At 37.7% G+C, this 26,780-nt stretch overlaps 1 protein-coding gene across 1 annotated transcript in view; it reads right to left on the bottom strand.

Moving 5' to 3' along the window:
- The window catches only part of LOC135692469 (laminin subunit beta-1), a 32,977-nt gene extending 7,041 nt beyond the window's left edge, over positions 1-25,936 (bottom strand). The window contains exons 1-21 of the mRNA XM_065210595.2: positions 25,575-25,936; positions 24,976-25,113; positions 19,304-19,635; positions 18,465-18,704; positions 17,864-18,127; positions 13,106-13,226; positions 12,312-12,500; positions 11,867-12,046; positions 10,466-10,575; positions 9,385-9,606; positions 8,547-8,708; positions 7,220-7,456; positions 6,556-6,745; positions 5,847-6,008; positions 5,014-5,280; positions 4,556-4,677; positions 3,737-3,974; positions 2,314-2,516; positions 1,726-1,825; positions 583-1,079; positions 22-451 (exon numbers count right to left, since the gene is read on the bottom strand). Coding sequence (XP_065066667.2) covers positions 22-451; positions 583-1,079; positions 1,726-1,825; positions 2,314-2,516; positions 3,737-3,974; positions 4,556-4,677; positions 5,014-5,280; positions 5,847-6,008; positions 6,556-6,745; positions 7,220-7,456; positions 8,547-8,708; positions 9,385-9,606; positions 10,466-10,575; positions 11,867-12,046; positions 12,312-12,500; positions 13,106-13,226; positions 17,864-18,127; positions 18,465-18,704; positions 19,304-19,635; positions 24,976-25,030 — 4,321 coding nt within the window. The 5' untranslated portion in view covers positions 25,031-25,113; positions 25,575-25,936. The remainder of the gene's footprint in view (positions 1-21; positions 452-582; positions 1,080-1,725; positions 1,826-2,313; positions 2,517-3,736; positions 3,975-4,555; positions 4,678-5,013; positions 5,281-5,846; positions 6,009-6,555; positions 6,746-7,219; positions 7,457-8,546; positions 8,709-9,384; positions 9,607-10,465; positions 10,576-11,866; positions 12,047-12,311; positions 12,501-13,105; positions 13,227-17,863; positions 18,128-18,464; positions 18,705-19,303; positions 19,636-24,975; positions 25,114-25,574) is intronic.
- Positions 25,937-26,780: the final 844 nt, after the last annotated feature.

Raw genomic sequence — 26,780 nt, 5'->3', positions numbered from 1 at the left:
TTTCCCAATACCCTTCATTACCTTCTTTGTTTCTCATGGCTTCTTCTGCTTTACGGGCTTTTGCTAATGCTGCCTGTGCAAGGTCCTTAACCCCTGTGCAGTTTCCTCCTCCACACATGCCACAACCCTTGTGTGTGCAACGACCACATTTGTCTCCACATAAGACCATATTTGTTTCGTTCAAAATGCGTTCAAGTTCGTTCAGTTTGACGGTCAATTGCCCAAGCATCAGCTCGTTGCTGGAGTGTAAGTCGCTGAATTTTGGGTTGGCATTCACAACTTCCTTATCCATCTTTATTCGGTACTCCTTTGATTCATTCAGAGATTTCAAAGCCCTGCTAATGGTTCTGTCAGCAGAAAGGGACCTCTTTTCGCTATCAAGTGTCACATTGTATGCATATCCAACATCCCCATAAGCAATATCTGTCATGTTCATCTTGAGCTGTTTTCCCTAACAATAGCAACAAGACGGGTTCAAAGTGTCAATAAAACAAGACGTCCGCATTTACAAACACAATGCTTAGAATTCTCGTATTTAAACAACCATCTATTCTATAAGCATTAATTTACAGGCACACTTACCCTTTGGAGCAGACTATTTAAGTACTCTTTTAGACGGTCAAGCTCTTCGTTTGCTTGTATGGTTCTGTTAGTTGTGTTCCCGAGCGATTTGAAAACAGCATGGGACTTAGAATTGATGCTTGTAAGATTCTTCCTAAACATATCAAGCTCCTTTCTGAATTTGTTTACATCACTGGCACTCAAACGTCTGTCCAATAAGATTTTGTCAAGATCTTTCATGGTGCCCTTGAGTGTTTCCAGTTCCAGGTCATAAGTAGCAAAATAGCTAGAAATATTTGACCCTGCAACATAGTTAGTCATGTTTTTCTCCAACTTGCTGATTATTTCGTCCCATTGGTCGTAGCAAGGGTGGCACCTTTCGCATTTTGGCATTACGCCTGTTGTTTGTGCATCGCACATGTCACATCGATCACCAATCACACCGGGCCTGCACTTGCATTTGCCGGTCTTTCTGTTACACTGGCTATTGAGAGAGCCAGCTGGGTTACACAGGCAGGCTGCGGAGAAAAATGAGAGTTACTCTTCTCAAAGTCTGTTCACTTAACGTCAGTAACTGAAAGTACCAAATGCTGTGAATATATAGCAATATATCTTTAACTGGAATGGCCATAATAACAAAAATAGAATTTTGCCAATCTTAACCAGAAAGAAGCTCTGCCCAAAATGGTAATTTCAAAAAAAGATTTTCTGCGCAAGAAATAGCACATCTTTTTATGTCAGCATCCAAAAAGCTATTTTCCAAAAATGCAAACACTACTTGAAAAATTAAAACTCGTTTTTCGAGCAAATCCATATTCAGAAGCTTTGCAAAATGGAAGAATAGCAATATAAACAAAATATATCAAACTTTCTAACTTGAAGTAAATCAATTGAAATTGGTCAGATTACTCTACTTAACACCTTCTTGTTTTGGTGGACTAGTAGCAAGATTTAATATTTTGGAATTAAAGTTTGTCACTATCATAAGAAAAGATTACTTAGCCAGTAACAACAAATGATTCAAAGAAAGTGCAGGCGCTTTTAAAAATATACTTTTTGATTCTTTTTCTACTTCATATCTCCTTATCTTTTTCATATCTGTATTATTGTAAAGGTGTTTCCTTTAGAGAAATATAGTGCTACGTTAAACAGTTATCAGTCTACCTTTACACCCAGAAGCCTTAGGATCGCCCCAGAAGCCATCTTCGCAGTCAGAACAAGTCCTGCCGCCAAAACCAGTTCGGCATCTGCACTGACCATCAAGCTGAAACGATCAATCACAGCATGTTCAATTTCGTTTCCTTTAACGAATGCTATGGTATTCAACCAACGATAAAAAATCAATAAAAAAATTTCGAGACCAGTAATATTTGTTGAGCTTTATAGAAAAATTCTTAATCTTGACTGACCTAGCAACAAGCTTAATTGCTACACTCCTGGCAAAAGTCTTGGAACACTAAAGTCAGTTTTAAAGGGTGAATTAAGCCAACCCTTTTCCTTTACCTTAATGATGTTTGCCTAAATTATCAAGACTGTTGGGGGGGGGGGGGAAGAGGAGAGCAACAGTAATATTTTTTGCCAAGAAAGGACAAATATAAAAATACGACGCAAATCGCTCGTGTTACAAGTAATTTTGACAGACATTGTAGGCCTAATAAGACTTCATCATCTGGCTGGTTTGTAAATGTCAATAATATCCTCAATAAATCGAACATAAATCTATTCAGTGAAAAAGCTTCCGCTTTCGCTTACCTGGTTACATTGGGCTTCCAAAGAACCCTCCTTGTCACATTCACACGACTGACAGCCCTTGCCACTGGCCAAGTTCCAATAGCCTGGTTCGCATTTGTCACACTGTATACCGACCACATGATTGCGACAGATGCACTGGCCAGACGATGGGTCACAGAATGCAGAAGACGACGAATCGCTTCCTTTCTTGTTGCAAACGCATTCTACGAATAAACAGTATTCATTTCACGGTTAAATACCGTATAAAAAGTCCCTGCTAGACTTGACATAGTAAACTAAACGTTAGAGAAACCGAGTCAAAAGTACATTGGTCTATTTTTCTATTTCAACTTGACTCGTGTCACCGAAGGACCTCCAATCATCTTTGCTAGTAAGGAGTCAAAATGCAAAAAACCCTTTAGCGGGAGTTCTATATTATATCTATCTTAGTTCTCGCTACAATCGAATTGCAATAATATTTTACGAATCAAGGATTCCAAATTTTTGTATTTTGAAGTTGAAAATCTCAATGACAAAATTTTTTCAGTTTGGTATGAAGAAAAGTTGGATAAAAAATGTTGCCAATTTGGAAGAATAAACTTTTGTAGCACAAAAAGCTTTCTTGGTTATAAGATTTTTTTTCCTATTCATAACAAAAAACCCAATCAGATAGCAACAAGAGAATCGAGATGAGACAACCAAGTTAATAAATCCAAAAGCAGCCAAAACATGCAATTTCTTTTTATTCAGTCTGGCGCTAAGCTCACTACAAAGGCAATTCTAGACAGAGCAAATAACATGCTTTGCTTTCCATCTGAGCTTGCTCTAGGGGTGTGTTATTCTATGACGTTTCCCACCAGAACATCTGCTTAAAGGAAATTTATCCATATAAAAGGAGTGCGAATACCAACTTGTCAAGTAACTTTAAAATAACGGCTTGCGATTGGTCAGTATTCTTGCGATTCAAAACTGCTCACATGAAAAGCTAGCCTCGCAGTGTAGAAGATAAACAGAATGATCGTAATGGCTGGGGCGATGACATGAAAAATCCCCAAATTTCAGAAACATGGGGCGAATGTTTCTGAAAACCCCCGAAGAGTTGCTTGCTTTAGCTGGACACAATACTTTTAACGTCCACTATCTAGCTAGCACGGAGATCTATTGCAACAGAAAACTTTCAGTCAGCAATAATGTTTCTTTAACAAAACACTACGCAATGTGCCAGGAAACAGTCAAATGAAAAAATTAACTACTAGACGAAATTAAACAAAACCTATATATTTATATTTACAAGCGGAATTTACAAAAAAACCTCATAGTCATGGAGCGCAGTAGTAAGCAAAATGAATGAAACTGAAACAAGAAAATGTTTATATTAATTAAATGGAAGATAACAGTACGTATGTGTGGGTAAATAAATGATAATTTGAAATAAAATACAAACCTCGGCAAGTCCTGTTGAGTGCGTTTCCGAAGAATCCTTTCTGACAAATCTCACAATAAAATCCAGTGGTGTTGTGTTGGCAGTTGAAGCATTCGCCTGTCACACTGTCGCATTTGCCGCGAGCATTGGCGTTTATATTGCCATTGCAGTTACATTTCTCACATTTGCCACCTGGTGCCAAAGGTTTGCCAAAATACCCATCGGCACACTTCTCACACTGAGTACCCGTATACCCTCTCTGTAACAAAAACATCAGGCATCAACAGGGTGACAAAAACGGCGAGACAATACTACTAGCAGTCTGACAGAGAAACTGGATTGGGTTTGACTATTGTAGACACCTTTATTGCTGACAGAGTAAACTGGATTGTTATTGCATCCGGGCTTACAAAATAGTTGTGAATCATATATAACAATTTCGTTATCTACATCAAAAAAGGAGAAGGAACAGATTCAAGGAGGGCCTAAGTGTGATTGCTTTCCATATACAAACATTTGTTAGAATCTTTAAGGTTTCAAAAACCTCTGCTCTTGATTTAAGCCATTTTATGACAAATTATAAGGACTAAGCCACTTATCAAATTAAGAATACTTACTAACAATATACTTTTCAAGAAATTTCAAATCTATCACCATGTTGAAAAAAGCACAGATAGATATTTGGGAAGATTTTATTTCAGTACTCAAGATTCTTAATGATCACAGCTGTTTGATTCAAACATCATATACTCTTCACCCGAAACGCTTTATGCAAACTGAAGTTAATGCAACCGGCTGGAAATTAAATTCCCCTTAAATAATTACTCCTCAAGCATTTACCTCACAAGCATCGCAGACCAACTTTGCAGGGGATGCCCCGTTATCCAAGTAGCATGTTTTGCTGAACTGATTTCCGCTACTTCCACCTGGGCATTGGCATCGAGAACAATCTTTGCTTGTTCCTGGAAAACAGAAGGCTCAGCGTAGAAAATAGATATGCACAAGTGTCCACTGCCCTAGCTTCAAATTTGGGAGCACTCAGCTTCAGGGTAGATATTGATATGCAAGATGAGACTCTTGAAGCGTACATACGAAACGTGTGTCAATACTTTTGTAACAAAAAGTTTGATGCTCAAAAGGTGTTCCATTTTGTTCCAGCATATATATTTACAAAATACCCCCCCCCCCCCGCGAGAATACATTGCCTACTTCTCAAAACTAGCATTCACCCCTGCATTACTATAAATATATAGTTGTATAGATGTTTAGACAGAAAGGAACATCGAAAATATTCCCACCTTTCGTTGCATCACCGTAATACCCTGCGCTACACTTTTCGCAATGATCTCCAGCGGTGTTGTGTTGACAATTTTGGCATACCCCCGTCTTTGGATCACACGAAGTTGAATGTCCGTTGCACTCACACTTTCTACATTTTGGAAAGCCGAAATGATTGGCAGGACATTGGTTGCATTGCCTCCCAACGACGTTATCAATGCAGGAGCACTGACCAGTGGTCAGGTCACAGAACTGGCTTTTTGATGCAACAGGATCACAGTTACAAGCTGAAAAAACAGAAATCGATCTGTTAAAAAACTTGTCAATTGAAAGAAGTTGAATTTTGTCTTTGATGAAAGATCTTTGATGAAAGATGTAGATCTTTGATGAAAGTTACCAAGTTTCGTCAGCATGAAATTAAACCTTAACTCTGAAACATTGGTTGGTAAAAAATGGATAATTGTAAGATATAAGGAAAATGGCGAAGCAAGGTATAAAAAATGCAACTGCTTTAAATCGTATTAACAGTAAATTTCATGTGCCTTCACAAATCAGTTATCCTTTATTTCCTTTTCTGCGATTGCAAAGGCCAAAAACTGTCACAGTTACACTCTCCTTCTTTTATTAAAGCCAGATAAATTTTCCCGAGACTTGATGTTCATTTGGTTTGTTTTTATTTGGTTGAAGAAAACGTGATTCTGTCTAAACGTTAGCAAGTTCCTTTTTATAAACTATAATCAGGTCTGCATCCTACCATCCTTTTGTTAAAAATATAACCTAAAGTCTGCCTCCTACGATACTACACTCGTAGCAGCAGACATCTTGTTTTAAGAAATACGAATAAGAGACACACCTTTGCATCCCTGTGAGCTGAATCCATAGGCACCGGGAGCACATCTGTCACAAGTGCGTCCGATAACATTCGGCTTGCATGGACACTGGCCGCCCGCAGCTTCACAAGTCAAGATGTCGCTAGTGCCATTGGCGCGGGTTCCAACACGATCACATTGGCAAGCTGAAAGTTTTAACAAGAACGTTTGTTAATCACATGCGAGCCTTTGGTGGAAAACCATAACTTCTTCGCTCAAAACGAGCGGTATAAACAAAAGCAAAGTGCGAGAGGAGGGGGCCTACTTAATCTGTAAGCTACAAGTCTGCGAAAAGTCAGTATTCAAGGTCAAATTCAGTCATCCCCCTCCCCTCAAAGTTGGTTTACTAACAAATGACGTACGGAATTAGAAAGTATGTTTCTTCCTGCGACTTTTATGTTAATTTCTAAAAACATTGTTTTGGGCGAAGGGAGTATTCGCGTATTCGGGAGTATTCGCGTGCAAGTATTCGCGAAAAGAATTGAAAATACAAAAACATAACGCATATTGCTGAGTGTTAAAAGTACTATTGGCAATTATTGTAGCTGAGAGAGAGAAGACCCCTTATCAAAAGCAATGACATAATTCCTGAGCTGCGTGATCTGAATCAACCTCTTTTCAAGAAGACTACAAGGCCTACAAAACGACGTATCGGATGACGCAGATTATTACGCTAAGCAATTAATGACTTACGAAGAGCGCCTCCATTGATGACTGAGGAAACAGAGAATTGAAGCCCCCGACACTGCGCAGGAGCATTTGGGTCACGTCGATTGGCTGAGAGGTAATATCTCTGGCATGTGTCGTCATAAAGTTGGCGCTTGGCATCTGCTCCCGCACCTTTGAGAATACTAACCGAGTCTGAGCGCGGGATAAATACAATCTGCGTGAACAAGAAAAAGTTTTTCGATCAAACACAAATGGCCTCATCTAAACAGAGTGACGATGCTTTTCGTTAAAGAACAAGGAGGAAATTTTGCTCCAGAAGTTAGGCAAACTTTCGAGTTGAAAAGTGGTTACTTATGAAGTCTCATTGCAATACTATCTTGATTAAACTTGAACTTATCATAAAAGAGGATTAAAAATGTGTAACATAATAATCGAATTGCACCATATGAGAATTGTTGGTAGGTAGGGGCATTCTACACAGCACAGCCCTCCGCTAAACTAATTTTAAACATATTTATCAACATAAATCAAGTAGCTCATTATCCATGAACAAAAAGATAACTTTTTGTAGCATTCTTTTGAAAAGGGTTTCCGTCCTTTTTCCAAGCCTTTGTAGACACTGTTGCAGTGGCAACTGCCTTTCCGAGCGCCTTTTAACTTAACTTCCTTAAAATATCTTTGTTCTTACCGAATCAATGAGGATTGTTTCCCCAGGGAACAAACTCTTCGGCATCTTTATTCGCACATTGTAAACAACGTTCTCCTGTAGGCAGATTGGTTCCGTTGACTTGGCGCTATCATCATAACTGTACAACGTCGCCTTCAAAGCCTTTTCTGAACCGGAGGTAACACAGGGACCACCAGATAGAGGCCGCCCGTCAGTCCTTCGCACCGTTGCCATGACATCTTGCCAGGATCCTGGCCCCTATAATGAGAGTGGAGATAATTCGATTAAAACACGTTTTCCCTGGAAAGAACGTTAGCTACAACTGTAGATAACTTCACAGTAGCATTGGAATCTACATAATGATTACGCCGTAAAAGATAATTAGAGAATGGAACTTCCGGGTACAATGTCCCCCTCCCTACCAAAAACTTGTGTAGTTTATTGTGATCCCCAACACGATTCGCTCGCTTTCTGTGTTCACTTGAACCAATTGGTTTGACGACTCAAGTGACAAGGTATTTCGAAGGAGTCTTATCACTGTTACATTTGCCGCTGTATTTAATTCAGATACAGTATATACTATACAACCAATACACATTTACGATATCCGTGAGCTTTATTTGCATAAAGAGACTGGGGCGAGAAGTTGGTTGAAAAAGTTGTCAAGGGCCTATGTTTCCATATACATAGGGTTTACTGGTGACGTATCACTGCTCGAATTGACATTAAAAGTATTGGAAATTTTGTTGATTTTTATTCTTAAACATCTTCCGTAGTCTTTTATCTCGAAAACAGTTTTTTTAAAAGCTTCTGTCAAGTATCCTCATCAGATTTGGTTGTACTTTAGTTAACACCTCTACTTTACCAATAAATAATGCAGTTTGATGTACAACAGAGCATCGTCAGGGCCTACAAAAACGTTGGTAATACGGTCGAAGCCCGAGAGGAAGGCGAATTAAACCTAAAAAGGAGATGCCACTCCCAAACCCCGCCCTTTTTTCATTGGTATTCAGTTCAGGATTCCTAGAACTGGAGGGTATTGCCCTCAGGAGGTGTGATCACTACCTTGGTCTCTGAGCATCGTACTGGCCAAGGTTGAAAATTTTTACACTTAGTATTATAAGTGTTTTGGGAGAAACAAATGCTTCTTGTTTTCACTTCGAAAATAGCCATCATGGCTAACTAAAGATGCACCAACTTGTTAAATCTAGATACATCAGGTATCAAAGAAAAGTTCATTAAGGAACTCTAAAGAGAACCCAAGCTTGAATTTTATTAAAGCAACTATTTCAAAGGATTGTTGCTTTTTAAAAAAATATTTAGAATAAAAACAGTGGAAAAGACTTACCTGAGGCTGAAATCTGATAACCATGTCATAATTTCCGGAATGAGGAACCCGGACCATTGTGAAATCGAATACACTGTTTTCTTTGACAAGCACATATCCATCGCCAGTCCATATTTTCTTGCTTTTGTCAGCTGGCTCAGTTCGCTTGACTACAGAAAACACCTAGAAAGATCAAAATTACATTTCATCTCGTGAGCAATGAATAGTTTGTTCCATTGGTAAAAACATCGTTTTGTTCAGTTATTCATTTATTTATTAGTCCATCTTATATAAGACCTAATTCATAGCTGTTAAGTCTTTCTGCGTATTGTTTGCGTTTCAAACAATATGAAACATTTCGTTTGCATCATATTCCAATTTATTAAAACGTTTGTTAGAACGAACATTAATCCTAAGTTAAATCTGGATATTGAAGTTATGGACAAAATATTGAAGTTTGCAACTGAAAGACGATCGTCACTGTAATTTTGTAGAAAAATGTTCAAAATAGATTGAAGTTCTGATTGGTGGTTCCTTCAGTCAATCTTTGCAATCTGTACTTTTTTCATTATGCAGTGATCATATTTTTACATTAACATTAAGTAGTGCTGTCCAAATACCCTTATTACACAAAATATTGCAATAAAATAGCAAAAGCAAAATTTAGCTATTTTTCCACATTAACAAGGGGGCTCCAAACCAAACAATTGTATACGAAATAAATTCTTCACACCATGTGATATATAGAGGCTAGATCCTTGGGTAGTTTGAAAAGTTAAGTCAATAAACCCTGGATTTGTTCATGAGGTTTTTTCCTATCTGCCGTTATCCTTATTTAAAGTGTAATTCAAATACTTACCGAACCAGGTGCTGGAACAGCGTCCTCTGCCTCGAACCTGTTTTGATCCATTAGAGCAAAGAAGTAGCCAGGCCTTGGCATGTCGCATTTACGGCCGATTATGTTAGGCCTACACTCACAGGATCCCGTGATTTCGTCACAATTGTCGTTGTATGCCCCACCAACGTCACAACCGCATGGTTGACAGCCATCAATGGAAGTTCCCAGACCCCAGTATCGTGGCTTTGAGGGGAAAAAGGTGTGCTTGAAATTCAGCAAATTTAGCAACAACAGATATAAAAATAAAGTCGATAGTGCGTCTACCTGATAATTCGAACTGTTTTCTAATTCGAACAAAGTTTTTTCCCCCATTTGCGTTTGAGGCTGTAACCAGGTGGTATTGACTGCTCTTTATCTCCTCTTTTCTTATTTTGCCATTTTAGATATTACATTTTGCTCTCATATTTATTGTTTAGTCTTTACCTTCTATATGCCTATAAAACATTTCCCTTGAAGGATTTAATCATCTGGCGTTAACTTGAGACAATGATTATACAAAATCAAAAAGATTCTACAGACAACTACTGCTAGATTATTGTAATCCAGATGAGATCGATTAAATGGATTCTACGATCCTGTCTTTCGTTATTCTCCAGTAAATCGTCACGAATTAGCAGACAATGTACCACTCCACGAAAGTACAAAATGAATGGGAGGGGAGATAAGGGCAAATTTTCAAATTTTTGAGAAAAAATATCCTACACCTGGTTGAAACTGTAAATAGTGACACACTGTACATGGCATTTGTCAAGTAGCATCAAAGTACTTTTAAATTTTTTTCTAACACAGCTTAACATAAAAGTCATCATTCCGAGCATCTAACTAGCCTCGAACATCTTCAAGTGTATAGAATCAAAGTTGAAAATAACAGACAAAGAAAAAATAATGAAAAAGTGCTACAAAGCAAGACAATAAAAAAGAATCCTTCACTGTCAACGAGAAGATCAATAATCGTCAACCCTATTCATCACATCTTCTTTCATTGTTCATTATACATCCTTTATTAATAAAAGATATAAAAGGTGTTTTTGAAAAGACTTACAAAACATTGGTTGCACGTCGTTCCTCGGACAAATCTTTTGCAATTACATTTTCCATTCAGAGTGTCACACTTGTTGACGACAACAGTACCACGTTGGTCACAGTTGCAAGCTAAAAGACAAAAACGCGCATTTGCAAGCAAGGGGGAGTTCTCAACAAGATCTAAAAGAAACCAAGAAACTGAGATGAAATCATTTCTGCATTGTGAAAATAGAAGAGCGTTAGTGAATTGCAATAGGAGCTGTCTCGTTTTCACACGGTCAATCTCGTTCATATTCAGCCTTCAATCAAACCTTGTATACGGATTGTGATCATGAGATTTTAGATTTTTATGAGATTTTATGGGCGAAAAACCTGTGATTGGCGCGCAAAACCTACTTAGATTTCCTCTTTGAGCCATGTATCTTTCTGTGCAAAACTTGCGGACCCATTTTGCAGAAGATAGGGATGAGTGGGGTGTAATAACTAGGTCGTCAAATGGCATTTGACCTCTTTCTGCTAATTGGACACCACATTAATGCTATATCTAAAAGATCATAATTTTTGGTTACAATAGTAGCAAGTATAAAAAGGCTGAAATTTATATTGTTGCTAATTTTTGCTAAAGGACGTCCGGAAAAAACTAGACTGTTTAAAGTGGACATTTTGAGTGTTAAAGTTTCTTTGCAGCGATTCTATATTCAATTCCATATTTCTTTAAAGTTCATTGCAAAGACGCATGCAATTTAATCTTAAAGAGATTGAAAAAAGTATTGAACTTCACAGGCAAAATTCAAATAGTTCTGAAATCAACGTCGAGACAGTTTAATGTTGGGGAGCTTGAAAAAATGATTTCTTGCTTATAAGGAATATATTCAAATGCAGGAATTTATAAGGAATATATATAAAAAATTACAAACTCGAGGTACTACGAAAACATTACAAAAATCAAAATAATGTTGCCCAATCTGTTACCAATTACACACTTTTTGTAAAAATACCTTTACAAGTATTCTTAAAAAGCACAGGATAACGGCCAAGCTAAAGTGGAAACTTCAAAAACGCAGAAACTAACGAAGTTTATGATAGGATAAGACCCACAGGTTCACAACGTCCATAGATGTATGGCCTCCCTAAAGTACATAAGCCGAATGTTCCATTTAGACCCATTTTGTCTATGATTGGCTCAGCACAACACGAATTGGCTAAATGGCTTTCTGAATTTTCGGACCCTGTTCTTCAAAAATATTCAAAACATTGCAACAAGGATTTAAGAAGAAAGTCTTAAAAGTGAAACTGTTGACAAAACCCGAGCCTGTTTACTGTTCTTAATAAGCTTTTAAACTTGATCCATTTCGAGACCAAACATTCTTAAAAGATCCATTGATATAAAAAGAGTGTATCTCTTTAATGGATTACTCACATCGGCATCCTGCTAGGTTTGACTCTTGAAGGTTATAGAAGCCATCTTTGCACGTGTCGCATCGTCTTCCTTGCACGTTCTCCTTGCAAATGCAACGTCCGGCCACGGTTCCATCGATCGGATCCGTATATGTTTCACATTCACCGCCGCCAGTAGAGCCGGACGGATCACAATCGCAAGCTGGAATAGAAAGATAAATCCTTGTAAGGTGCACTTGATATGATGGCCAAATTTAATATTGTCCTCGGTGATGATTGTTTTCTTTTCCCTTTCTTTAAAATCAGGAGCCCCATTTTAAGCCCAAACCGAGGATTATCTTAATCAGGATGTCAACTTTTTGCAAACAAACATCATAAGAATTTCTTTATTCTTGATATCAAATAAATGAAGCTTGCGTACAAAACTGTGCCAACATGTTTAAATACAAAATGGTTCTTATACATACGTAAGCAGACTTTCGTATCAGTGAGGTCTTTGAACGGGTCTCGGTAGAATAGTGGTTTACACAGCTCGCATTGTCTTCCAGTTGTGTTATGTTTACAATCATCGCAAACTCCACCGCTTCTATTTCTCGTGGCTTTGAAGACGGCTGGATCAAAATGGCACTTGTCCGTATGGCCGTGACAATTGCATTCTGGGAAGAAAAGAACAGGGGATAAAATGCTTGAGAGCGTTGTTTGTTCATATATGGGTTGGACCAAACTATACTTTGTGTTGAAATGTCAGAGTGCCGACAGTGAGCGAACCACCAACAAAGATCTAATATAACACCATTTCCTCTGTGGTAATTCCAGTTCAAAAAATGAAAAAAAAACTGAAAAAAAATCAAACAATGAAAGAAAAATAAAAAAAATCACGAAGTGGAAGTTATGAAAGTGCCGACATCGCTTAAAATTTTTCAAAAATTGAAGTGCCGACGGAAGGGCTCAATTAATTTTTTGGGGGGCCCCAAAGCACCCCCGGTGGCGCCATCCCTGGTCATGACCTAAAGTGGCAACCATTTTCAAAAGAGTTTAAGCGTAGCAAGTTGAGCTGTGTCGTCATTCCACTCGACGTACGTATGTACAATATCTAGAAACTCGGAAACAAATAAGTTACGCTAAATTTTTGCTATCAAAATCAACGAAATGAAAGATTCCTATCAAAATCAACAACAGCAATATCATATTTAGGATAAGCAACAGCTCAAATATCGTATTCGTGAAGAGCAAAGGATGGCTAAATTGTTGAATGGCTTACTTTGGCATTCATTAATCTGCTGGTCATAAGCGGGACGCCAAGGCAAGTCATTATATCCCTCTTTGCATAATTCACAGTTCCGTCCTCGGGTGTTGTGAGTGCAGTTACACTGTCCATGTACCTGCAAAGGGATAACAAATTAGATTTATGTGATGTTGCTAGTTTTAATCGACTATCAAAATTCAAAGCTCGTGGATACATTTCTGCCTTAAGGGGAAAACTACGATGCCTGCCAAAAATACTGTGACACCCAGGAATTTGAGCTGTATTTCATATTTTTAATTTCTTTTACAAAAAAGTTAGCACTCCCCCCCCCCCCCCCTAGAAAAATGTTGATAGTTAGACTTTTTTGTAGGAACCAGCAAATTTAAGTTTCTTAATTTTTCGAAAAACTGAGGCTGGATAGTTCTTATTTTGCTCTTAAATCAATACGGTGTAAGCAGTGCGATTGCTAGATTTTTCGCTCTAGGGAGGTATTCAGGCATCATTTGCCAACAAAGTGAGTGAGACAACCTTTATTTGTCCGACAAGTTTGAATTTTCACCAAAAAAGCACTCACTCACTCATGGCTAAAAATCCTCATTTTTGAGATAAAACGTTGTTCAAAATTGTAATTTGCAGAAGCTCATCCTCAGCTTGTTCTTAATTTGTTCTAACTTTTGACCAATTTTGAGGCTCGTGTTCTCATAAAATTGTTCTTATAAAAAAAAGTGTAAAGCAAGTAACAAGTAAGATACAAGTAACGCAAAAGCAGAGTTTGGCAGGGTTTATTTTAAGGAATTTTTATCACTGCACACATTCAAAATTTTTGAAAATTTGGGTGTCACCTTTTGAAAATTTTTATGACCACACCCATCAACCTAAATGTATGCAAAACGATCGAATTGCAACAGCTCTCGCCCAAGCTTTACATGAGATTTTGATGAAGAAACGCGGTCTAGGTTGAAACATGTTTTCGAGAATAAAGATCTTAAAGAAAGGATTATGAACAAAACAAACTCGATAGTTTTTAGATAGTGAACAATTTTCAGAGATGTAATGCTCCTTTAAAAGTTTTACGTGTCTACCGGTAGTTGATGCAGTTTTGCTTTTTCAATGCCAAATCTCTTAATTTTAGTTTTATCACTGCACAAAATTTGAGTTTATCACTGCAAAATTACGATTTATCATTGCACAAATTGGTTATCACTGCACGTTAAAGTAAACCCTGTCCTCTGAGGGAGAGAGGAATCACTGAGCTTCACTTTGAAATCTGACGTCAGTTTTCCAAGACTTCTGGCAGGCACAGTAGGCTGGACATATCTATTCTATAAAGAACTGTCTATAAGAAACCAATCTCCGAGACGACCTTAGAAACCTTAATAAAAAATAAGAAACCTTAGAACAGATCACCCTCAACCTTACTAAACTGCTTGAAAGTAATTATATCGAAATGGCATAGACATTATTCCATTAAACGATTACACACCTATTTCCTGCTCATGGACAAGTTCAATCGACAGAGATAATGGAGAGGAGAACTCATTGCGACTGATAAGGTGTTCCATTTCACGTGAAAAACATTGTTGTCTAATGTTACATTTTTGGATTTCTAAAAAATTAGCATTTGGTATTAAAAAACCTTTTGAGAAACCTTTTAGTACTAAAATAAACAATAATATTTTTAAGAAACTGGAGACTAACCCTGAGCCTAGCCCCTTATTGATATAACTTCAACCAAAATGTGAAAAGGCCTTGAGGCATAATGTGAAAGTCTTCTTCATGTTCCATAAATTTATTTTTCTTGTCACTCTTTTTCTTAAAATTTCTTTTAACTTTGTCTCTGCTGGAGTTGTACAACCTCCCTTTTTTTTTATGACATTATTTTACAATTGTAGCTTAACGATCACCTTGGTATGCATACCACAGCACAACCACATAGCAATGGGGGCAACTAGTGAGATTTACGGACTCACGGGCAGTGATGCCCGTGGATGGGGCTCAGAGGGGCTCAGCCCCCCTTGTTAAAATTCAGAGATACTTTTTTGGGGGGGGCCAGGCCCCTTGAAAAAACGAGTTCAGATTTGGTTGGACATATACTGTGTTGAAAACCCTCTATTATAATGTCGATTTCTCATGATTATAATTATAATGAGCAATTTCTTATCAGTCTGCTTGTGTCATTGAATTGTTTGAATGGTTCCTGTCCTACATACAACAGAGAGTCTATTGGGTGTGATAAGGGTGTGGCCTCTAAAATTTGCCTACAGCACGGCCCCCTTTCCTAACTTTTTAGGACGGCACCCCTGCTCACACGTAAACAAAATGAATGGGTCGCAAGAACAGGACCAAAGCCTTAAGAAGGCCAGATAAAGAACAAAACCAGGATATATTTTATCCTGGACGGCTTTGACAGGCCCTCCAAAACTAACTTACTTTATATCGGTTTAATCTTTGGGAATTAAAATGTTCAAAATTTAGATTAAAACCTCAGAGCATAACCAAAATTTCCCAATTACAAGATTCGAAGGTTCTTAATCTCCTCCTGTTAAAGCAGAAACGTTTTTAACAAAACGACATGACTTAATCCCATTTTTGAGGCCTTTAAATTATCAAGGTATGATAGCAATCAATGGACGCTGAAAGATCTTGAGAAATCAATGACACAGGGATATATTCAGCATTGTATCGGAAACCATGCCTGCGTTTTTAGTTGTTTAATAGAAAACTTTGATAATTTTTAGCCTATTTGTTTTTACGAATTATTTGAAAACAATGAAGCTACGTGACGGAACCTGCCAGTTAGGCCTCAAGGCTTTCTGACAGGAAAGCGGCACTTGAAGCAGCTTAGAAGCACGTCGTCAACCTCTTTCGATAAAGCATAATTAGCCCTTGAGATTAATGAAAGCGGTGTACGTTTTCCTGCCAAGTACAAACGTACAGCTTGCTACAACTATTAATCAAAGTCTTTCAATGATTGAGACAACCTTCAGAAAATTTATACGAAGGCATGAAACAAAACCCAAAGAAATGGTCATTGAATCGTCGCTCAAAAACCGTGAATGTTGAAGTTAATAGACGGTAATTTCTAACCAAGAGCAGCTTGTTACAAATTAGTTTCGTCTCATCCTCTTTCAGCAGAAGGAGTAGATTTATACTGATAATTGAATGATTAAAAAGTGTGGCCACCGCTTGATGCAGAGACATAAATTGTTTTTAAGAGACATTAATATGGTATGGTATGGTATGGTATGGTATGGTATGGTATGGTATGGTATGGTATGGTATGGTATGGTATGGTATGGTATGGTATGGTATAGTATGGTATAGTATGGTATGATATGGTATGGTATGGTATCGTATGGTATAGTATGGCATGGCATGGAATGGTATGTTATCTTAAGGTATGATTATGGTCACACTAACTGTTGCTTGACAAACTTTGACAGTAAAAAGTGCTTAATTGTACTAATTTGGGCCTAAATTTTGTGACTCCAGCCTGACTTCAAGCGGAATAAATAGAACCGGAGTCGACTGCACAGACCTGTATCCTTTCAATAAATATTGGATATTAGATCAACTTTAAGTTTTCTTAAGCCAAGTGGCAATTAAAAATAAATCAGACAAGTATTCAGATGTTGCGTGGTTAAGGTTTTAACAGACATTAACAGTAAAAACAGTTGTGCATTGTTTGAATTGGGAAAGGCTGAAGGAAACCCGGAGGAAAGGAAATGAAACAAGGAATGTATATGGTCTTTCTACAGAGGATAGAATGACAGGACACAATTTGTCCAATTTTCCCAAACAATGCATACACAGGCTCCGGTTTATTGTTCCAAATCAGATTTACCGAAACTCTCATTAAACATCTTTCTCTGGTTATTTGTTTTTTAAAAGCAAATAGTCCCTGCAAAAATCTTTCTTTTAGAGAAATAGGGTGACTGTAAAACAAGTTTTTTCCCGTGGAGCAACCAGTTGGCGAATATTTGCGTTTGTTAAACAAATGTACAAAGTTCGAGCCTACGCCGGTAAATTTTATCAGTAAATATTTTGCTGAAAACTTTTAAGAGCTCACTTTATAGTCTTCTAATTAAACACAAGTGTAGTATCTGGTAATATCTCGTAATAACGCCTATTTGTAGTGTTTGGTAATAACTCTAACATTTGCATTTTATACATGAAGCCGATAAATAACAGCACTGATAGTTATTTGGCGGAGACAGCGATGGGGTGCGGCCATCCATCGAAGAGAGTGATATGCTTTTTTTCAACGTGAAAAAGTACCATTTGTAGGAAGATTAGGCTAACCCGCCAAATAATTTGCTAGTTTTCCAAAATTCGCCATTTTTGAGCCATAGACAGAGATTTCTAAATGCAATCGTGGAAAAAACAAAAAAGTGCAGTTTCCCTTTGCCCAAAGGAAATGTTGAAAATCCAATTTTCAACTTTAGAAAATCAAACTAAAAGCAAATCCCATTAACTTCCCTTTTTCTTTTGATGTTTTTTCTTATTTAACAAGATCTCCTCCCTCTATATCAATATCAAACTGACAATATGAGCTGAAATTAAATGTTTGGACATTTAGCTCTGATACGATACCAACATTAAATAAGGGAAAGGGGGAGGGGGAGGGTGGAATTGATCTGTCACAACTTTTCTTTGCAACTACTTTTACAATGCCAAATATTCAACACAGTATCAGGAGATTTGGCCACGATTGTAGATTGAGTACGATTTCGGAAAGAACCAACCATATTAGAGGTTTAAAAAGGTACATACCATATTTGGGAAATTTTTGGCTCCATTCGTAGGGATGCACTCTTCGGCGTGTCCATAACACGAGCAACTTCCACGCACGACCATTTCGTACATGGCGTAGTAATACTTCTTTCGCACGGCTGGCCCATCGCTAAGAGCATCGTCGCCAAGTGTGTGCAGCTTCGTAAAATTCACGCGAAGGTTCGTGAGCTTCAACAGTTTCTGCACATCATAGCTATACGGGTTCTTCACAGGGATAAGCGGATCCAGCACTTTCATTACAACCTGTAATTAAAATCTCGTATAGAAAACAAGGTTGATAGTTGGGTATAATTACAGTTTACAGTATTAGTAAGAATAGGAGTTAGTCTAGGGTCTTGGACTCCCTTAAAAAGTCCATTTTTCGGCTAAGTATGAGCATTTTGTTATGGGCAGCTGTTCGTCAGGATACTACTTTGAATGCCACTCAAAAATATCTCACTCAGATACAGTCTTTTGTAACACCTTTATTGATAGATTTATTCAAGCTGTAGTGATTCAAGATCTGCATGAATCTCTTTCATGAGTCAGAGAAAGATAAGTTCAGTTTCTGACTGGTATTCTATTAAACAACTCTACTTGCCTCTCCTTCCGTCGATGGCTCGATCCCAGAGTACTTTTCTTCACAAATGACGTCATCGATTCTGAGTTGCGGCCCGCGTTTAACACCAGGGAATGTTTTCGCGCAATCTGCGGCAAAGTATCGATAGACCGACCATGTCCTGTTATAATCTGATGATTTTTCGACAATCATTCCAGCAGGACGGAAGGTCTTGAATGTCATGATAAGATGGGTAAAGTGGAACTCAGCCTCGAGATCAAGCTGTGAACGAAGTGACTCGAGTTAGACACGACAGGGTGAGTACGTTAATAGAACCAATCAACTAATGTTTGAATGTACTCCAACTCTATGGACCGCAGCGACACCCCCGATATTTTAAGAACCTTTTCTTGCTTTTTTTTTATTCTTTAAATATGTTTAGAAATGTAAGTACCATTTATTCTCGAACCAAATGACTGTGTCTTTACCTGCTATCGATGTTAATAAAGTATTTTACTTTTGCCCTTTTGAGTTAATGATAATTAGTAAAGAATTTAAAAGGATATATTCTGTTTTTAAAACATATCTTCAGTGTACGGATTGCTGTTAGTTAGACTAAGCTTCTAGTTAAATTTTTTTTACGTAACAAAGCTTTATAAATATTTCTGGTACAAAATAAAGGTTTCTATGATATTTGATGTTAATGCAAGTGATTGATTTATCGTCATTCGTTGCCACTTTAAGGTCCATATCACTGGTTCCATATTGCGTGAACAACCAGACTAAAGTATTTACAGACCAAAAATGGTACATGCGAAAAGTTTTTCTCCATTACAAAGAAACCAAGGGTAGAAAAAAGAGCAAGTATTTTTCGCACATACCTGGATAGAAACGTGCTCTTTCCCGTTAGCTGCTTGCCACCATGTTTTGAGTTTGTCATCCAGACTGTCGGAAACCATGTACTTGGGCAAATGGCTCACTTTGTATCCTGAAACCAGACGATCAGTTGGCGCTGTCGAGTCACAAATAAAGCATTTTTTCTGTTCCTTCAGGAATCCCACAATGCAATACTCTTGCTTCTCTTTTAGGCCACAGGTTGAGGTTGCCGTTAGGCGGTCTTCCCTTCCAATCAGCAGATCTCCAGTAGCTGGATAGCAGCTCCTCCTTGCACATTGCTGTTGGGCTGAGGCTAATGAGGCGATGAAAAGGGCGGCTGAAAAGAAAAGGAGTTGTCATGTTACTTGACTGGAAAAGCAAGAAAATTGAATTTGCAGGTAGCCAGGATCAATTCTTGATCGAATTGGGTCTTCTGCAAATTCTAATTTTCTTTACGACAACAACCCCTGTTTGCAAAGTACACAGTTTGTCATGTTATATGCTTTTTTGATACTTTATTTAAAGTTGGATAAAAATTCTAGCTTAATTATAAAAAAATTACAATAAGCTAATCAATACCAACTAACATAACAACAAGATGAAGAAATATATATGTAAATAAGGTCGCAAACTGATATGAGCTATATAATTTATATTTCTATCTGATGTATCCTAGATTTGGTACATACTGGCTGCATAATCTGCAGGTGCATGGATTTGCAATTTGTTTTATTTGTCTTTTGAAGATTTCTAGACTGGTTACATTTCTTATTTCAGTTGGTATACTGTGCCAAAATTTGAATACACCTGTAGTAAGATACTGTTTCAGTTCCATATATAACTGTGTTTGGGTTTTTAGTGGAAAAGACTTATTTCTGAGAAGATATGATGACTCATAAAATTTGAAAATATCATTCATAAAATCTGGATTTTGGTTTATCTTGGTTTTATAAATTTCTATGGCTAATCTCTGCAGGTTTTGTTGATGTATTGTTGAGGAATTATCTTTCATAAGTAAACCTTCAAAAGATGAGTCATAGTCACTATATGCCACCCTTAGTGCTCTTTTATGAACATTGTTGATTAAGTTGTTCCTATTTCGGCTACAAAACATCCAGACAATGAGGCAATAATTGAGTAGGTAGTGATAAACGACTTCATTTACTGTTTTCTCTTTTCTTCATTTAAATAAGGCGCTACTCTTGCAAGGGCACTAATTTTTTCCCAGGCTTCATAACAATCTTTATTATGTGATGATCAAACTCTAGATGATAATCAAGTACTACTCCAAGTAATATTTATCTGTTATTCTGATTGAATATTTCCCGATTTCAACTTTACTTTCCCTAGAATCTGCCCTCTGATGCTCTTTATTCATATATTTACATTTATCTCTATTTCGCAGATTCAAGCTTTGAGATTATATCACTAGTTGTTTGCCCTTTTATCCATATTGTGTTGTCATCGGCATAATTACTTATGTCTTTTTCGTTTAGAAATAGAAAAATATCATTTATAAAAATATTGAACAATAATAGTCCTAAAACAGATTCTTGTGGGACTCCCTTAATTACATCTCTCCATTCACTCCAGTTAGAATTCAGTTTTACTCTCTGAGCTCTGCTTTGGAGATAACTGTATAATAGCTGCAACACATTATTACTAAAGCCATATGCATGTAACTTTGCAATTATGTGGTAAGTCATGTGGTAAGCAGTCAAATTTGGCTATACAAACGTGACATACTTCGTAAAACGAGGCTATACAAAGGAAATGAGGCTACAGAAACAAAATAAAATAATTACTAAAATCATTGGCCCCTGGCGTTTCAGAAAACACATTACTCTATTCTAATAATACTTAAAGCATGTCTGGTGTCCCTGCTTTCTACCACCCACCAGCAAGACGTACGTAGACCTGAATTCAAACACTTGTGTTATCAATCACGAATGAATCAAGGCATGTTATGACTTCAATTTGGCGGATGACAGACGGAAAGAGAATTCCAATTAGACATTTCTTTAAAACCTAGAAAACTGATACTGGTATACCCTAAAATCATGCCGAATCTTCAAACACCAAACAGAAAATTTGCACACATTGATGTTTTGAGCTTTAAATAGTTCATATAGCGCAACCTTTCGACCAGAAAACAAGAAGGTCATGCAGAATCGTATTGTTCTTGCCTCCTTTGCGAATCAAGCAGCAAGAATCATAAAGCCTCGGTATCAAACTCTCTCCACCTTTCGTTAATATTGGCCTCAAGTCTTCTTGAAGATACTCGTAGGGGCCTATTTCACAAGACTTGCGTAAAAGATTGTGGAAATCTAGCTATAGAGAAGCTGATAGGAGAGCCGAACATTTTTGCTAAATAAACATAATAAATAAAAACTTCTGTAATAATTGTGCTCATATGAAAGAAAACAATATTAAAATGTTTAGAGAGGAGCTTGTCATGGAAATGAGTGGATTGGGAATGTATTATATGCAATCGAATTATGCACATGCACACCCAAGAAGTCAGGCTGTGGCGATCGTGTTTCTTGCATTCCCTCACAATGTCAGTTAGCACTGTTCACTTAGATTCAACACAGCTTTCCATTCAAACTGCTCTTCCAACGGCATATCACATTTCCAACATTTGCTAAGTTAAGTGCTGGTCAGTCGAATAGCCTTTCTGTTCTTCACACATACTTAGCTATGACCTAAGTTCGCTTTCTAGCTAAAATGCAACAGAAAAAATCGACCCCATTAGTTTGCTGTTAAGCTTAAGGCCGTCACGACGATGAGTATAGGTGATGTGATAACCCCTCTTGGAAAAAATCCGTTGCAAAATGGAGGGTATTTGGCCATGTAGGGATGCTTCGTCGGCCAATTTTCGAATTTATCGGTAAATAAAGGGTGGCTTGACCATTTTGTCGGCAGAGACCAAGCCCCCCCCCCCCCCCCACTGAGCATAATAGCTAGCGACGGCCTTGTCATCCAGACCATCTTGCGACACAGCCTTCTTTATCACTGCACTAAAAATTTTCAGTTTTACAATAAACTGCTTGTTTGTGGCCGAGCAAAATTGAAAACAAGGGTTACTGTCTGGCCATAAATCATCATCCTCAGGGGGATCATCATGACTTCCTGGGGGCGGGGGTCCTGATTCCATGATAATAATATGGATTGATGATCTTCATCATAATAATCATGATCATGATGATAATGAAGGTGATAATCATAATGATGATCATGGTCACGATGACGATCTTTTTCTTTCAAGCAATCTGAGTTTGTTATTCATACGTCAAATATCTTTTCTGCACCTACGTTGTCTTTCATAGTCACGAGTGGTCAAAATTATTCTACCACCTAAGAAAATTCAAATCTGTGATTACCTCAAGCAAGCAGTCCATATAAAGCAGAGGAAATTCTCACATTTGCGTGACTGAATTAACAATGACATTTCGTATGACCTTAGGCCTAGTGCTTATCTTTCGGCTTGTTTTTTCCACAGAATAGTTCCTTGCTGTTACGAATTCAAGCAATATCTCGCTCAAAATGTTGTTAATTCGAATTAATCCAATATGTGAATCCGTAATTGGGTCTAGGACATATGAAACAGGAGAGGAGGCAAAACATTATGAAGTTAGGCCTAAATGCATCCGGAAATCATTGCCTCCGAGGTATTACAAGAATCACATTATATCTTACCAAGGCTCTTTAAGTCAATGAAAAATTCCGTATGGTCATTTGAGCCCAGTGCGATAGGGAGTTGTGTTTTTGTTTCGAGAAATTTCTCACTCGAAGTATGAACATTTTGAGGGAGAGGGGTGAATTTTGGATGCATCTAATTTAAAAAGAAAATACCATTAAAAAACTCTAGTTTCATCGTCCTATAAGTTAAGAAACTCTGCTTTAAGGGATTACTTTTAAGAGAGAAACTCCACTTTTCTTTTTACAAAATCTACAGTTTTTAGTTATGAACAAAGTATTACAGAAATTGATGCTTTCTCGACAATTAAAATGGAGCTCCTTGGAAAGAAAGCAGACTTTTACTGTCAAGGATATGGTTGTGGTTTTCAAATTTGCAATAGCACGTATGTAAATACAGATTTGTCAAGTTCAGGAAAAGAATTCTACAGGGCAATAGAATCGTATAATCGCCCTAAAAGAATTTATAGCTTCTTTGATTCATTGTATTGGCGAATATTTCTAATATGTGGACCACTAAGACAACTGTCAACAGTAATTAAAAAAGTATCTTGGGTTGAAGCCGCGCCATGGCTTTACCGAAATCTTGCATTTGCACAGGGAGTCTCTGGCACCATGTTTTGAAATACAAGCCCACAAAATGATCTTGAAATTGGCAAGACCGCCGGGGCTGTCTTCCTGTAAATCACAGTACCGGATGTTGGTTTTTGTTCCAAACAGTTCGTGAAAATACCCGCTTGTAGCGCCTAATTGCAACGTCCTGTCCAAACGTGACCAACAGAGTATAACAATGCGGTTTGCATTGGCCTTCTGTGAGTTGGTGATGGCTTCGATAAACCACAACATGTGATTTCTGGCTCGCACTGACCAATCTCGTGGTGATTTCCCTGAAAATTTGTCGCGACACTGAGGGGTCAACAAAAAATTCCAAGATCATTCTAGATAAAGCCACTATCTTTAATTCGCATTCTTTAACCAAATTGTATCATTTATTTGCGACCTGCCGATCCATGTCAAGTGAGAATACATAATGAAAATTGTATGGCTCTATGACAGTGTCGAAAGATAGTATTGTTTGTCTCCATAAAACTTTCGCTCGTTTTGAAGACAATGTTGCTATTCCGGCGTATTCATATTTAAAAATTCAAACTCCATCATCAACACATCGTAAAATCATCTCTCTAGATTTACAAATACCACCAATTCTAACAAACAGCGAGAGAGAAACTTCCCTTGCTTATATTAAAGAAATTCAGCCCTGGGTAGGAAGAGACGATTTCTCCTCTTATTAAAACTCTAACTATTGCAATGAATCATTAAGTAATGTTTATTCATAATTTTCAGGGACAATTCTTATTTCTTGCCATGGGGAGTACATTAGACTTCATAAATCTAAAACTACGAGAACCAAGAAAACATGAAAACGTATCTTTGCACAGGTTTCACAAGAAACTTTATGATTTACAAGCAATCTTGTGAAAAATTGTATAGCCTCTTCTTACACTTTTTATTAAAAATAATTACACAACCCCAGAAATGTTTATCATTTATATTATCCCTCACAGCATTTTCTTTAGTAACCATCTTAAATGCCATAACATGTTCCGCCGATAATACAGGTTGGCTACCCGTGAAAACCTCTTGCCTTGCTAGAGCCCTGTCTGTATTACGAGTACGTAAGCTGATTATGGAACATTTCAGTGTGTGTGCTGGTATCTGCTGAAATATACTGTGAACCTACATCTCTGGGATTAGCGTAGGCCTCCCTTGTGCTAAACATACTTTATTCTCGCCTTTACCATAAACAGAGACAATCCGCATAGGTTTGTGGTATGCCAAAGCATTAGGCAAGACTTATTTGACCCTGGGAATTTTCAGCCGATGTTGCAGTATTCGTATCAATGACAACGTACAATGACATGTTAAGCATCTTTTTGAAAAAAACAAACGAAATAAAATTACTTTAAACGATACATACCTATTGCTAAAGTCCTGAACCACTCCAGGGCACGACTCACCCTCGGCAGGCTCATTTTGCGGCTAGGAAATGGCTCAAAAAATTTCAGATCGTTCAAGGCCAATGTCAGAATATGATATCACCATTTACAGCCAGGATCTACAGAAAAATTGGTTCAAACGATAAATATTCCAGTAGCTGGCTGTACGTGAAGTGAAAAGTAAACAGAGCCAGAAAAAATGTGGAATTCCACCTCCAGCCAAAGGACTGTTTAGCTACAATGAATAACTAGAATGCTTGTTTGGAATTTTCCATTGATACGGCGAACATAGGAAATTCTTTAGAGTGACCAGATTTGCTCTTAGGAAACTGTTAAGGCGATTTTTCAATAGCCGAGGAAGCGTGCAAGCGGATACCGAAAACTAAAGGGAGTTGACTGAAAAACCTCTTCTAAATAGGGGAAATCGAGCATAAAAACAAACATAATGAAACAAACCATGGGTTTAACAATGTGGTTCTAACCACTTTTCTGCCAGAGCGGGCCCAGACTAAAAGATCAAAAGACTTTGGCGTTGGGACAATTTTCAAGTGGAAATGAACAAATGATAACTTGCTCTTACCTTGTCGAAAAACTACCCTTCCAAAACTGTTACTTGCCAAAACTTTGTCTGTGAACTTGTTACTGATTTTTGCCCTGCCCTTTCACGAGATGTTCAACCTTACCAGCACTCTGCAACCACAAGCGTCAAAGGAAACCCCTCCTATTTCTTGCTGCTGTGTGACGGCGCTTGGCAGGAAGCTTTGAGAGAGTTAAATCCGATTCTTTTTCGTAGCACTTACTCCTCAATGTCTTGCAGTACCCCAGCTAAACTTGCTTGTGATTTTAAAAAGCAAGGGCAGCAGCAAATGGCTATAAGAAGCCGAGAGAGAGCACTCCGTCACTTGCAAACACTTGATCAGCCTGGCGGAAAATGCTGTGAAGCCATTTCAACCGGAAGTGCAATATCGGAAGTCACACAACCAATCAAAGATAACTGTTTTGTGAGCGAAACCTTTGTGAACACAAAGGCGAAGAATTGCGGGAACTTTGAAGTATTGACAGTTCGATGGAAGCCGATTTTCTCGTGCTCATAGATCTGATGGAGGGTACCTCTTCAAAGCACAATTTTTAAACTTTAAATATCTTTCGCAGAATTCGCATGTTCTGCAATATTACAGGATTATAGGACTGCCGTTGTTGGATATCATTTTTCACTGTTTGCGTTCGGAACTTCTTTAATCCTGTTATACACACAAGTGCTTAATAGCATTGAAAACTGACTCTTTTCCTGAAGTATTTGCAGGATTTTGCAAGGGTTTTGATGCAATTAGCCATTAAATTGTTTTAAGGCACATTAGAATATTAATGAATACGAGGAAGAGGGCACTCGTGGTTTAAATCCTACTTTGTAGCAGAATTCATTTCTGGTGAACTTTCCTGAGGTGAAGGGTCCTCAAGAAGGAATCCTACATTCTCCAATTTTGCATAAGTATTACAACTCTTCAAATTCACTTGAATTTCGCCTTTTTATATAACAGACAATCTCTGGTGAGGTACGATGCTCTTTCTTCAATAATTTTACAACTACATACTAATGCAATACAGGGGTGGCGCCAAGGAATTCAAAATGGGGGGGGGGGGCTCGATTTGATAGTGTTATTAGACTTAAAACCAACTTTTGAAAAACGCACTAAAATGCCTGACGATATTTTATGGCTATGATTTTATGGCATATCTGAAATCTGAAGGAAGAAGCTTCCCTGTGAGCGAAGAGAGCAGAAAAGTT

This window comes from Rhopilema esculentum, chromosome 3, assembly GCF_057945365.1.
Source record: "Rhopilema esculentum isolate cy_ngs chromosome 3, ASM5794536v1, whole genome shotgun sequence".
NCBI lineage: Eukaryota > Metazoa > Cnidaria > Scyphozoa > Rhizostomeae > Rhizostomatidae > Rhopilema > Rhopilema esculentum.
Note: the sequence above shows the minus strand (reverse complement) of the source record. Positions and strands in the feature narration are given on the sequence as shown.